General features: G+C 44.5%; 1 protein-coding gene across 1 annotated transcript in view; it reads right to left on the bottom strand.

Moving 5' to 3' along the window:
- Positions 1-289: 289 nt before the first annotated feature.
- LOC129838345 (leucine-rich repeat and guanylate kinase domain-containing protein-like) overlaps positions 290-15,752 on the bottom strand; it is a 30,718-nt gene continuing 15,255 nt past the window's right edge. Inside the window, exons 9-12 of the mRNA XM_055905281.1 lie at positions 14,972-15,060; positions 13,856-13,975; positions 5,865-6,025; positions 290-4,160 (exon numbers count right to left, since the gene is read on the bottom strand). Coding sequence (XP_055761256.1) covers positions 3,967-4,160; positions 5,865-6,025; positions 13,856-13,975; positions 14,972-15,060 — 564 coding nt within the window. The 3' untranslated portion in view covers positions 290-3,966. The remainder of the gene's footprint in view (positions 4,161-5,864; positions 6,026-13,855; positions 13,976-14,971; positions 15,061-15,752) is intronic.

The following is a 15,752-nucleotide window of genomic DNA, read 5'->3' as shown; positions in this document are numbered from 1 at the left end:
ATGAACATCTAGCCATATGGTGTGTGGTGCACTTCAAAAGAGGAAGATCATGTGTTGGTTTAGGGAGAGACGACGGTCTCTTTAAGTAGGTGATAGGCCCGGGGCCTGAGGCATTGTGGCTGTCTTGTCTGAAACTGCCTCTGAATTATTAGAAGGTTGCAACATCTGGAAACACAGTGATGGATGGCCAGGTGTGTGACACACACACACACACACACACACACACACACACACAGATAGAAGGAAAGGAATAAAGGAATCCAGCTAAGAGAAAAGTATAGATACAAGATTTGACAGTTTGCAGTTTAATACCCGTCTATCTCTTCAAATGTCTCGGAATATGATTTATTCTAGTACAAAGAGATACAGAGTCAGTGATGAACTGTTTATCGCCCTGACAACAGACACATAAAAGACCAGATAATAGCAGCATTTTCAATTTGATGAGATTATTACACCGTGAGAGTCCTAATCACCCCTGAGTCAGTGGAAATGATACCATATTACTACTCTGAATGTGGTGATACTAGGGCTAAGAGATAACATGAAGGAAAGGCCTCTTTGGTGTGTGTGTGTGAAGGGGCTGTGTGTGTGTGTGAAGGGGCTGCATCTAAGCATGGCTAGGTTAGGTGAATCAGCTCTCTACTACAGTGGGAACCGTAAGGCACATTATACAGTAGATACCCAGCCCTGCTCTACAACAGAACACACAGATAACTCTCCCTTATACAGTAGATACCCAGTCCTGCCCTGCAACAGAGCACACAGATAACTCTCCCTTATACAGTAGATACCCAGCCCTGCCCTACAACAGAGCACACAGATAACTCACCCTTATACAGTAGATACCCAGCCCTGCCCTACAACAGAGCACACAGATAACTCACCCTTATACAGTAGATACCCAGCCCTGCCCTGCAACAGAACACACAGATAACTCTCCCTTATACAGTAGATACCCAGCCCTGCAACAGAACACACAGATAACTCACCCTTATACAGTAGATACCCAGCCCTGCCCTACAACAGAGCACACAGATAACTCACCCTTATACAGTAGATACCCAGCCCTGCCCTGCAACAGAGCACACAGATAACTCTCCCTTATACAGTAGATACCCAGCCCTGCAACAGAACACACAGATAACTCACCCTTATACAGTAGATACCCAGCCCTGCAACAGAGCACACAGATAACTCACCCTTATAGAGTAGATACCCAGCCCTGCCCTGCAACAGAGCACACAGATAACTCTCCCTTATACAGTAGATACCCAGCCCTGCCCTACAACAGAGCACACAGATAACTCTCCCTTATACAGTAGATACCCAGCCCTGCAACAGAACACACAGATAACTCACCCTTATACAGTAGATACCCAGCCCTGCAACAGAGCACACAGATAACTCACCCTTATACAGTAGATACCTCAGCCCAGCAACAGAACACACAGATAATTCTCCCTTATACAGTAGATACCCAGCCCTGCAACAGAGCACACAGATAACTCACCCTTATACAGTAGATACCTCAGCCCTGCCCTGCAACAGAGCACACAGATAACTCACCCTTATACAGTAGATACCCAGCCCTGCCCTGCAACAGAGCACACAGATAACTCACCCTTATACAGTAGATACCCAGCCCTGCCCTGCAACAGAGCACACAGATAACTCACCCTTATACAGTAGATACCCAGCCCTGCAACAGAGCACACAGATAACTCACCCTTATACAGTAGATACCCAGCCCTGCAACAGAGCACACAGATAACTCACCCTTATACAGTAGATACCCTGCCCTACAACAGAGCACACAGATAACTCACCCTTATACAGTAGATACCCAGCCCTGCAACAGAGCACACAGATAACTCACCCTTATACAGTAGATACCCAGCCCTGCAACAGAGCACACAGATAACTATCCCTTATACAGTAGATACCCAGCCCTGCAACAGAGCACACAGATAACTATCCCTTATACAGTAGATACCCAGCCCTACAACAGAGCACACAGATAACTCACCCTTATACAGTAGATACCCAGCCCTGCAACAGAGCACACAGATAACTCACCCTTATACAGTAGATACCCTGCCCTACAACAGAGCACACAGATAACTCACCCTTATACAGTAGATACCCAGCCCTGCAACAGAGCACACAGATAACTATCCCTTATACAGTAGATACCCTGCCCTGCAACAGAGCACAGATAACTATCCCTTATACAGTAGATACCCAGCCCTGCAACAGAGCACACAGATAACTCACCCTTTGGCAGCGATTGAAGAACAGCTCAATTATCTCTCTTATTATACTGTAATCATCTTTATTAATGAGTGACTGTCCAGGATATCTTTCTGCATTGCAGTACAGGTTATAGCAACAACAATAGATTATGTAGTCAATATTTTATTTATTTAACCTTTATTTAACTAGGCAAGACAGTTAAGAACAAATTCTTACTTACAATGACTTTCTACTCCGGACAAACCCTAACAACGCTGGGCCAATTGTGTGCCGCCCTATGGGACTCCCAATCCCTTCCGGTTGTGATACAGCCTGGAATCGAACCATGGTCTGTAGTGACGCCTCTAGCACTTAGATGCAGTGATCGCTGCGCCACTCGGGAGCCCAATAGCAAGACTGAGAAGTCAAGAGTTTGGCACATGTCATTGACTAAATGTATTATAATGTATGTTTCGGTTTGAGTTGAAGCAGGGAATCATTATATTTGGTGTAATGTCCTTACATTCTTATTATTCTATCCTGTGACTATATTATTAGTGAATGAATGACCCCATCTGGACCAGCTAACACACAGGTACGTCTTTATTCAGAAAAGTCAGGTGAATGTGTCCATCATTGTTCAATCTCTGTGTGAACTTTCAACTCTTAAGAGCATCTACTTGTCCCTCTCGCTCTCCTGTACCTCTACACTCAACCTCTTCCTCTCTCATGTACCTCTTCCTCTCTCCTGTACCTCTTCATATCCTCCTCTACCTCTCTCATGTACCTCTTCACTCCTCCTCTACCTCTCTTCTGTACCTCTTCACTCCTCCTCTTCCTCTCTCATGTACCTCTTCCCTCCTCCTCTTTCTCTCTTCTGTACCTCTACACTCCTCCTCTCCCTCTCTTCTGTACCTCTTCACTCCTCCTCTACCTCTCTCATGTACCTCTTCACTCCTCCTCTCCCTCTCTTCTGTACCTCTTCATATCCTCCTCTACCTCTCTCATGTACCTCTTCACTCCTCCTCAACCTCTTTTCTGTATATCTTCACTCCTCCTCTTCACTCCTCCTCTTCCATGTACCTCTTCACTCCTCATCTTTCTCTCTCATGTACCTCTTCACTCCTCCTCTACCTCTCTCATGTACCTCTTCACTCCTCCTCTACCTCTCTCATGTACCTCTTCACTCCTCCTCTCCCTCTCTTCTGTACCTCTTCACTCCTCCTCTACCTCTCTCCTGTACCTCTACACTCCTCCTCTCCCCCCCTCATGTACCTCTTCACTCCTCCTCTCCCTCTCTTCTGTACCTCTTCACTCCTCCTCGCCCTCTCTCATGTACCTCTTCACTCCTCCTCTCCTCCTCTCCCTCTCTTCTGTACCTCTTCACTCCTCCTCTACCTCTCTCCTGTACCTCTACACTCCTCCTCTCCCCCCCTCATGTACCTCTTCACTCCTCCTCTCCCTCTCTTCTGTACCTCTTCACTCCTCCTCGCCCTCTCTCATGTACCTCTTCACTCCTCCTCTTCCTCTCTCCTCTACCTCTTCACTCCTCCTCTCCCTCTCTCCTGTACCTCATCACACCTCCTCTTCCTCTCTCCTGTACCTCTTCACACCTCCTCCTCTCCCTCATTCCTGTTTCTCCTCTCCCTCTCTCCTGTACCTCTTCACACCTCCTCTCCATCTCTCCTGTACCTCTACACTCCTCCTCCTCTCCCTGCCTCCTGTACCTCTTCACTCCTCATCTCCCTCCTGTCTCAGGGTTTGGGGCTTAGGGCTGGGTCCGGGGGTCTTGCGTCCGGACAGGATAGGTGGCAGGATGGGTTTGGCGTTGGAGCCTGGGCGTGCCATGGTGGCGGTGGCGCCCGGAGAGAGAAGCTCGGAGCCGGGGCGAGGGGCGTCAGGAGTGTGGCCAGATTCTACTTGATCTGGGGGAGAAACAAGTACACAACCAATGAGTTACTAATACTTGGAAAGATGTGTGCTTTCATATATAAAGAGGATCCATAACCAGTACATCTAGGGAGGAGACATACAGTTAAAGTCGGAAGTTTACATACACCTTAGCCAAATACATTTAAACTCAGTTTTTCACATTTCCTGACATTTAATCCTAGTACAAATTCCCTGTCTTACGTCAGTTATGATCACCACTTCATTTTAAGAATGTGAAATGTCAGAATAATAGTAGAGAGAATGATTTATTTCAGCTATTATTTATTTCAAAACATTCCCAGTGGGTCAGAAGTTTACATGCACTCAAATAGTATTTGGTAGCATTGCCTTTAAATTGTTTAACTTGGGTCAAACATTTCAGGTAGCCTTCCACAAGCTTCCCACAATACGTTGGGTAAATTTTGGCCTATTCCTTCTGACAGAACTGGTGTAACTGAGTCAGGTTTGTAGGCCTCCTTGCTCGCACACACATTTTCAGTTCTGCCCACTAATAATCGATAGGATTGATGTCAGGGCTTTATGATGGCCACTCCAATACCTTGACTTTGTTGTCCTTAAGCCATTTGCCACAACTTTAGAAGTATGCTTGGGGTCATTGTCCATTTGGAAGACCCATTTGCAACCAAGCTTTAACTTCCTGACTGATGTCTTGAGATGTTGCTTCAATATATGCACATAATTTACCTTCCTCATGACGCCATCTATTTTGTGAAATGCACCAGTCCCTTCTGCAGCAAAGCACCCCCACAACATGATGCTGCCACCCCCGAGCTTCATGTTTGGGATGGTGTTCTTCAGCTTGCAAGCATCTCCCTTTCTCCTCCAAACATAACAATGGTCATTATGGCCAAACAGTTCTATTTTTGTTTCATCAGACCAGAGGACATTTCTCCAAAAGTACGATATTTGTCCCCATGTGCAGTTACAAACCATAGTCTGGCCTTTTTATGGCGGTTTTGGAGCAGTGGCTTCTTCCTTGCTGAGCGGCCTTTCAGGTTATGTCGATATAGGACTTGTTTAACTGTGGATATAGATACTTTTGTACCTGTTTCCTGCAGCATCTTCACAAGGTCTTTTGCTGTTGTTCTGGGATTGAGTTGCACTTTTCACATCTCTAGGAGACAGAACGCGTCCCCTTCCTGAGCGGTATGACGGCTGCGGGGTCCCATGGCGTTTACACTTGCGTACTATTTTTTGTACAGATGAATGTGGTACCTTCAGGCGTTTGGAAATTGCTCCCAAGGATGAACCAGACTTCTGGAGGTCAACAAATCTTTTTCTGCGGTCTTGGCTGATTTCTTTTGATTTTTCCATGATGTCAAGCAAAGAGGCTCTGAGTTTGAAGGTAGGCCTTGAAATACATCCACAGGTACACCTCCAATTGACTCAAATGATGTAAATTAGCCAAACAGAAGCTTCTAAATCCATGACATCATTTTCTGGAATTGTCCAAGCTGTTTAAAGGCACAGTATTGAGGGAACAGAGAGAAAGAGATTGATGACTAGCCAACACAGTTCTATGAGGTAGAGGAAGGTATCAGATCCAGTCCCAATAAGTGTCATGACAAAATGTCCACCTGCACCTGAGAGAGAGACATGAAGAAAGGCAGAGACAGATACAGAGAGGGAGCCAGTCATTGGTGAAAACGAGAGGAGATGGAGCTAGGGTAAGTCACCTTTCAGCATGTCCAGGTTGTGTCCCAGAGAGGAGATATCCAGGTGCTCCACGGTGGTGTCCAAGCCCAGGTCTGAACACCCGGCTGGCCCTGCTGTCTCTGAGAAGGCCCCTGCTGAGCTGGGAAACGACAGGCCAGAACTAGCACGGGAGTCATCAGAGCTGATACCAGGGGGGAGAGAGAGAGAGAGGGTAAGGGAAAGAGACAATCATGGGACGAGAGAGAGACAGAGAGAGAGAAAGACACAGAGAGAGAGACAGGGGAAGACACAGAGAGAGAGACAGGGGAAGACACAGAGAGAGAGACAGGGGAAGACACAGAGAGAGAGACAGGGGAAGACACAGAGAGAGAGACAGGGGAAGACACAGAGAGAGAGACAGGGGAAGACACAGAGAGAGAGACAGGGGAAGACACAGAGAGAGAGCCAGGGGAAGACACAGAGAGAGAGCCAGGGGAAGACACAGAGAGAGAGCCAGGGGAAGACACAGAGAGAGAGCCAGGGGAAGACACAGAGAGAGAGCCAGGGGAAGACACAGAGAGAGAGCCAGGGGAAGACACAGAGAGAGAGACAGGGGAAGACACAGAGAGAGAGACAGGGGAAGACACAGAGAGAGAGACAGGGGAAGACAGAGAGAGAGACAGGGGAAGACAGAGAGAGACAGGGGAAGACAGAGAGAGAGACAGGGGAAGACAGATAAAGAGACAGGGGAAGACAAAGAGAGAGACAGGGAAAGAGAGAGAGAGAGAGAGAGAGAGAGAGAGAGAGACAGGGGAAGACAAAGAGAGAGACAGGGGAAGAAGGAGAGAGAGGGGGGGGGGGGACAGAGAGAGAGACAAACAGACAAACGAAGAGAATGCAAGAGAGGGCAAGATGGATGAGAAAAATAAACGGTGTGGTTTAGAGGAAACCAGGAGTATTACAAAGAACACAATAAAGGAGAGAGAGAAAGAGAGACAGTAAAACATGTCCCATACAGGTGGTATCAGACAGTCTGTGTTGAAGGCAAATTGGTCTAAGCACGCAGACTTCAAGATCTTTTACAGCCATGAAAACGGGGCTCAATTTGTACCAATTAATGGAGGTCATGTTATTAGGTACAGTGCATTCGGGAAAATATTAAGACCCCTTGAATTCTTACAAATTTTGTTACATTACAGCCTTATTCTAACATTGATCACATATTTTTTCCCCCCTCATCAGTCTACACACAATACCCCATAATGACAAAGCAAAAACTGTTTTTTGGACATTTTTGCTAATTTATAAAAAAATTAAAATATCACATTTACATAGGTATTCAGACCCTTTACTCAGTACTTTGTTGAAGCACCTTTGGCAGCGATTACAGCCTTGAGTCTTCTTGGGTATGATGCTACAAGCTTGGCACACCTGTATTTGGGGAGTTTCTCCCATTCTTCTCTGCAGATCCTCTCAAGCTCTGTCGGGTTGGATGAGGAGTGTTGCTGCACAGCTATTTTCAGGTCTCTTCAGAGATGTTCGATCAGGTTCAAGTCCGGGGTCTGGCTGGGCCACTCAAGGACATTCAGAGACTTGTCCCGAAGCCACTCCTGCGTTGTCTTGACTGTGTGCTTAGGGTCGTTGCCCTGTTTGAAGGTGAACGTTCGCCCCAGTCTGAGGTCCTGAGCGCTCTGGAGCAGGTTTTCATCAAGGATCTCTCTGTACTTTGCCCCGTTCATCTTTGCCTCGATCCGGCCAGCTCTAAGAAGAGAGTCTTGGTGGTTCCAAACGTCTTCCATTAAAGAATGATGGAGGCCACTGTGTTCTTGGGGACCTTTAATGCTGCATACATTTTCTAGTACTCTTCTCCAGATCTGTGCCTCGTCTCTGAGCTCTTCCTTCGACATCATGGCTTGGTTTTTGCTCTGACATGCACTGTCAACTGTGGGACCTTACTGTATATAGACAGATGTGTGCCTTTCCAATCAAGTTGTAGAAACATCAAGGATGATCAATAGAAACAGGATGATTCTGAGCTCAATTTCCAGTCTCATTGCGAAGGGTCTGAATACTTATGTAAATAAGGTATGTTTCATTTTTTGGGGATTAATTAGCTACAATTTCAAGCAATCTGTTTTTTATGGGGTAATGTGTGTAGATTTTAACAAAAAAAAGTTATCTATTTTAGAATAAGGCTGTAATGTACATTTTTGGGGAAAAAATCAAGGGGTCTGAATACTTTCCGAATGCACTGTATGTCATTAGGTATGTCATTCCATGGACTTTGGCTTGGGATAGGTTCAGACATCATTCTTTTGAACATCTTGGTTTTTAATGGATTGGTTGCTATGAATAACTGACTACCCAAGGACATTCTAAAACACCTCCCACGCCTATATTTAAATCCAAAGCCAACGAGGAGCATTTTAGAAAGATCTATTCAATCAATAATGAAAGAAGTTATTCAGTAGAATAGAGTTGCTGGAATGGCACAGCTATTTCAACTAAATCACAAGCACAACAACACTACTTTACAGGTCACAAGAAAAGAGTTCAGAAAATCACTTAGTGGCAGTAATTTGCTGATGTGAGGGACTTCCTCCCGTAAACCTAAACTCCCTGTTGGTTCGACATTAATAAATGACCTTCAGCTCTCAGACATGCTGTATACCTAGAAATGCTTATTTCACCGGTGTAAGTCGTAAGCTGTGTTAATGGTTATTCCAGTGTACACGGGGAGGAGGCATTAGCAGGGACAGATATCCATCAATGTTTAGGTGTACAGAGACTTGCCCCCAGATGGTGTGGAGTTGTTACCCGAGAACTCAGTAAAGAGGAAGCTCTTGGGCACATAAGGTCAGCCAGTGAACACTAACACATAAGGTCAGCCAGTGAATACTAACACATAAGGTCAGCCAGTGAATACTAACACATAAGGTCAGCCAGTGAATACTACTACATAAGGTCAGCCAGTGAATACTACTACATAAGAACAGCCAGTGAATACTAACACATAAGGTCAGCCAGTGAATACTACTACATAAGGTCAGCCAGTGAATACTACTACATAAGGTCAGCCAGTGAATACTACTACATAAGGTCAGCCAGTGAATACTACTACATAAGGTCAGCCAGTGAATACTACTACATAAGGTCAGCCAGTGAATACTAACACATATGGTCAGCCAGTGAATACTACTACATAAGGTCAGCCAGTGAATACTACTACATAAGGTCAGCCAGTGAATACTAACACATATGGTCAGCCAGTGAATACTACTACATAAGGTCAGCCAGTGAATACTACTACATAAGGTCAGCCAGTGAATACTACTACATAAGGTCAGCCAGTGAATACTACTACATAAGGTCAGCCAGTGAATACTACTACATAAGGTCAGCCAGTGAATACTACTACATAAGGTCAGCCAGTGAATACTACTACATAAGGTCAGCCAGTGAATACTACTACACAAGGTCAGCCAGTGAATACTACTACACAAGGTCAGCCAGTGAATACTACTACATAAGGTCAGCCAGTGAATACTAACACATAAGGTCAGCCAGTGAATACTAACACATAAGGTCAGCAAGTGAATACTAATACATAAGGTCAGCCAGTGAATACTACTACATAAGGTCAGCCAGTGAATACTACTACACAAGGTCAGCCAGTGAATACTACTACATAAGGTCAGCCAGTGAATACTACTACATAAGGTCAGCCAGTGAATACTACTACATAAGGTCAGCCAGTGAATACTACTACATAAGGTCAGCCAGTGAATACTACTACATAAGGTCAGCCAGTGAATACTAACACATATGGTCAGCCAGTGAATACTACTACATAAGGTCAGCCAGTGAATACTACTACATAAGGTCAGCCAGTGAATACTAACACATATGGTCAGCCAGTGAATACTACTACATAAGGTCAGCCAGTGAATACTACTACATAAGGTCAGCCAGTGAATACTACTACATAAGGTCAGCCAGTGAATACTACTACATAAGGTCAGCCAGTGAATACTACTACATAAGGTCAGCCAGTGAATACTACTACATAAGGTCAGCCAGTGAATACTACTACATAAGGTCAGCCAGTGAATACTACTACATAAGGTCAGCCAGTGAATACTACTACACAAGGTCAGCCAGTGAATACTAACACATAAGGTCAGCCAGTGAATACTAACACATAAGGTCAGCCAGTGAATACTACTACATAAGGTCAGCCAGTGAATACTAACACATAAGGTCAGCCAGTGAATACTAACACATAAGGTCAGCAAGTGAATACTACTACATAAGGTCAGCCAGTGAATACTACTACATAAGGTCAGCCAGTGAATACTACTACACAAGGTCAGCCAGTGAATACTACTACATAAGGTCAGCCAGTGAATACTAACACATATGGTCAGCCAGTGAATACTAATACATAAGGTCAGCCAGTGAATACTACTACATAAGGTCAGCCAGTGAATACTACTACATAAGGTCAGCCAGTGAATACTACTACATAAGGTCAGCCAGTGAATACTAACACATAAGGTCAGCCAGTGAATACTAACACATAAGGTCAGCCAGTGAATACTAACACATAAGGTCAGCCAGTGAATACTAACACATAAGGTCAGCCAGTGAATACTAACACATAATGTTAGCCAGTGAATACTACTACATAAGGTCAGCCAGTGAATACTAGTACATAAGGTCAGCCAGTGAATACTACTACATAAGGTCAGCCAGTGAATACTACTACATAAGGTCAGCCAGTGAATACTAACACATAAGGTCAGCCAGTGAATACTACTACATAAGGTCAGCCAGTGAATACTACTACACAAGGTCAGCCAGTGAATACTACTACACAAGGTCAGCCAGTGAATACTACTACATAAGGTCAGCCAGTGAATACTAACACATAAGGTCAGCCAGTGAATACTAACACATATGGTCAGCCAGTGAATACTACTACATAAGGTCAGCCAGTGAATACTACTACATAAGGTCAGCCAGTGAATACTACTACATAAGGTCAGCCAGTGAATACTACTACATAAGGTCAGCCAGTGAATACTACTACATAAGGTCAGCCAGTGAATACTACTACATAAGGTCAGCCAGTGAATACTACTACATAAGGTCAGCCAGTGAATACTACTACATAAGGTCAGCCAGTGAATACTACTACACAAGGTCAGCCAGTGAATACTACTACACAAGGTCAGCCAGTGAATACTACTACATAAGGTCAGCCAGTGAATACTAACACATAAGGTCAGCCAGTGAATACTAACACATAAGGTCAGCAAGTGAATACTAATACATAAGGTCAGCCAGTGAATACTACTACATAAGGTCAGCCAGTGAATACTACTACACAAGGTCAGCCAGTGAATACTACTACATAAGGTCAGCCAGTGAATACTACTACATAAGGTCAGCCAGTGAATACTACTACATAAGGTCAGCCAGTGAATACTACTACATAAGGTCAGCCAGTGAATACTACTACATAAGGTCAGCCAGTGAATACTAACACATATGGTCAGCCAGTGAATACTACTACATAAGGTCAGCCAGTGAATACTACTACATAAGGTCAGCCAGTGAATACTAACACATATGGTCAGCCAGTGAATACTACTACATAAGGTCAGCCAGTGAATACTACTACATAAGGTCAGCCAGTGAATACTACTACATAAGGTCAGCCAGTGAATACTACTACATAAGGTCAGCCAGTGAATACTACTACATAAGGTCAGCCAGTGAATACTACTACATAAGGTCAGCCAGTGAATACTACTACACAAGGTCAGCCAGTGAATACTACTACACAAGGTCAGCCAGTGAATACTACTACATAAGGTCAGCCAGTGAATACTACTACATAAGGTCAGCCAGTGAATACTACTACATAAGGTCAGCCAGTGAATACTAACACATATGGTCAGCCAGTGAATACTACTACATAAGGTCAGCCAGTGAATACTACTACATAAGAACAGCCAGTGAATACTAACACATAAGGTCAGCCAGTGAATACTACTACATATGGTCAGCCAGTGAATACTAACACATATGGTCAGCCAGTGAATACTACTACATAAGGTCAGCCAGTGAATACTAACACATAAGGTCAGCCAGTGAATACTAACACATAAGGTCAGCCAGTGAATACTAACACATAATGTCAGCCAGTGAATACTACTACATAAGGTCAGCCAGTGAATACTAACACATAATGTTAGCCAGTGAATACTACTACATAAGGTCAGCCAGTGAATACTAGTACATAAGGTCAGCCAGTGAATACTAGTACATAAGGTCAGCCAGTGAATACTAACACATAAGGTCAGCCAGTGAATACTAACACATAAGGTCAGCCAGTGAATACTACTACATAAGGTCAGCCAGTGAATACTAACACATAAGGTCAGCCAGTGAATACTAACACATAAGGTCAGCAAGTGAATACTAATACATAAGGTCAGCCAGTGAATACTACTACATAAGGTCAGCCAGTGAATACTACTACACAAGGTCAGCCAGTGAATACTACTACATAAGGTCAGCCAGTGAATACTAACACATATGGTCAGCCAGTGAATACTAATACATAAGGTCAGCCAGTGAATACTAACACATAAGGTCAGCCAGTGAATACTAACACATAATGTCAGCCAGTGAATACTACTACATAAGGTCAGCCAGTGAATACTAACACATAATGTTAGCCAGTGAATACTACTACATAAGGTCAGCCAGTGAATACTAGTACATAAGGTCAGCCAGTGAATACTAGTACATAAGGTCAGCCAGTGAATACTAACACATAAGGTCAGCCAGTGAATACTACTACATAAGGTCAGCCAGTGAATACTACTACATAAGGTCAGCCAGTGAATACTAACACATAAGGTCAGCCAGTGAATACTAACACATAAGGTCAGCAAGTGAATACTAATACATAAGGTCAGCCAGTGAATACTACTACATAAGGTCAGCCAGTGAATACTACTACACAAGGTCAGCCAGTGAATACTACTACATAAGGTCAGCCAGTGAATACTAACACATATGGTCAGCCAGTGAATACTAATACATAAGGTCAGCCAGTGAATACTACTACATAAGGTCAGCCAGTGAATACTACTACATAAGGTCAGCCAGTGAATACTACTACATAAGGTCAGCCAGTGAATACTAACACATAAGGTCAGCCAGTGAATACTAACACATAAGGTCAGCCAGTGAATACTAACACATAATGTCAGCCAGTGAATACTACTACATAAGGTCAGCCAGTGAATACTAACACATAATGTTAGCCAGTGAATACTACTACATAAGGTCAGCCAGTGAATACTAGTACATAAGGTCAGCCAGTGAATACTAGTACATAAGGTCAGCCAGTGAATACTAACACATAAGGTCAGCCAGTGAATACTAACACATAAGGTCAGCCAGTGAATACTACTACATAAGGTCAGCCAGTGAATACTAACACATAAGGTCAGCCAGTGAATACTAATACATAAGGTCAGCCAGTGAATACTAATACATAAGGTCAGCCAGTGAATACTACTACATAAGGTCAGCCAGTGAATACTAACACATAAGGTCAGCCAGTGAATACTACTACATAAGGTCAGCCAGTGAATACTACTACATAAGGTCAGCCAGTGAATACTAACACATAAGGTCAGCCAGTGAATACTACTACATATGGTCAGCCAGTGAATACTACTACATAAGGTCAGCCAGTGAATACTAACACAAGTGTGTGCACTGCTATTGATCAATCATAATAAGATAGATATGAACTCTGCAGGTTGGTACGTTTCAGTTTATTAGAAAAGAATAAAGATCAGCATTACAGTGGATGCTAGACGGTCCCCTAGGGAATTATACTATATAAATACAACAGCAGAGGATATAGTTGAGACTATACAAGTTGAGACTATAATAGTGTGTGTGTGTGTGTGTGTTTGTGTGTGTGTGTGTGTTGGGTACAGACCTGTTATTCTCTGAGTGGTTGTGTTGTCCGTCATGGCTGGCTCTAGGCATCATGGGGGATGAGAGGGCGGGGTCCCGCTGCATCTGAGAGGCCAATGATGATGGAGCTGTGTGAACACTCCTGGGAGACACACACACACACACACACACACACACACACACACACACACAACATGATAACGTCAACATGATAGTATCACTAGCTTGGTAAGAGATTGTAGCTGCAACACAGTGGTGATATGCAGAGGTTCTTTAGAACAACATCTGATATGAAATCTATCACTTTAAACGGAGACTCAGTGATGAGGTTGCCAGGAGCAGCAGGATATTGCAGCGGAGCGCGATGCAAGACGTAGCACACAGACATCTGTGCACAGATGCGCTTCACGCAACATGATCGCTATGGGGCCTTGTGATTCATACTCTTAGTTGTTGCAGAAGTCGGCCTGATATTGCTGTTTACACCGTGCATCGCTGACTACCTTCAATCTCAAGACATGTTTGTATGCGTTTCTCACACATAAAATATAAACACACACAGTTGGTATTGTTCTGACGGTGACCATCCTACCCAACATGCATCTGAAAACACAGTCTCAGTAAAACATGAGACATGATGCAGAACTTGACATAGAGTACATCTCCTGTCAGCTAGAGTGTGAATGGCAGCAGGGGTGAACTTTACTCCTAACACACACACTGGACTCCTAACACACACACACATTACACACATACGGTCCATTGGAGAGCAGGTCCACCAGAGAGAGAATAGCTCTGGGTCGGAACATAAGAGGAGATGGCTGATTGGCTAAATCTACAGCACTGGTATTTGGTGAACAGAGCTGTACAATGACTTACTGGATCAGTTTTTGAAGAACCTAGGGTCCTAACTGAGAGGCCACACACACGCACGCACGCACACACACACACACACACTTTTCACCATGACCTCTCTAGCTCCCCCTGCTGTTGGCATGCAATACAACACCATTCTACCACATGACCTTGTAACCTGCCACTTCAACATCAGGGTCAAATGTGGCCAATCAGGACAACAGGAGGCTGTTGATTTGAAGTCTACACTCCAATCAAGTCTGAGTGGTAGGGTATAGTGTACCTGTTGAAGAGCTGGGTGTAGGCTCTGGGACTCTTACCCATCAGAGCCTCTCTGACCAGCTGCTGCCGTCTGTGGATGGAGGCCAGCTCCTACGGCCCAGAGAGAGAGATGCAGTATTTAAACATGATGCTGTGTCTGTGGATGGAGGCCAGCTCCTACGGCCCAGAGAGAGAGATACAGTATTTAAACATGATGCTGTGTCTGTGGATGGAGGCCAGCTCCTACGGCCCAGAGAGAGAGATACAGTATTTAAACATGATGCTGTGTCTGTGGATGGAGGCCAGCTCCTACGGCCCAGAGAGAGAGATACAGTATTTAAACATGATGCTGTGTCTGTGGATGGAGGCCAGCTCCTACGGCCCAGAGAGAAAGATACAGTATTTAAACATGAGGCTGTGTCTGTGGATGGAGGCCAGCTCCTACGGCCCAGAGAGAGAGAGAGAGATACAGTATTTAAACATGATGCTGTGTCTGTGGATGGAGGCCAGCTCCTACGGCCCAGAGAGAGAGATACAGTATTTAAACATGATGCTGTGTCTGTGGATGGAGGCCAGCTCCTACGGCCCAGAGAGAGAGAGAGAGATACAGTATTTAAACATGATGCTGTGTCTGTGGATGGAGGCCAGCTCCTACGGCCCAGAGAGAGAGAGAGAGATACAGTATTTAAACATGATGCTGTGTCTGTGGATGGAGGCCAGCTCCTACGGCCCAGAGAGAGAGATACAGTATTTAAACATGACGCTGTGTCTGTGGATGGAGGCCAGCTCCTACGGCCCAGAGA

This window comes from Salvelinus fontinalis, chromosome 39, assembly GCF_029448725.1.
Source record: "Salvelinus fontinalis isolate EN_2023a chromosome 39, ASM2944872v1, whole genome shotgun sequence".
Classification (NCBI taxonomy): Eukaryota; Metazoa; Chordata; class Actinopteri; order Salmoniformes; family Salmonidae; genus Salvelinus; species Salvelinus fontinalis.
This window is presented reverse-complemented; position numbering and strand designations above follow the sequence as displayed.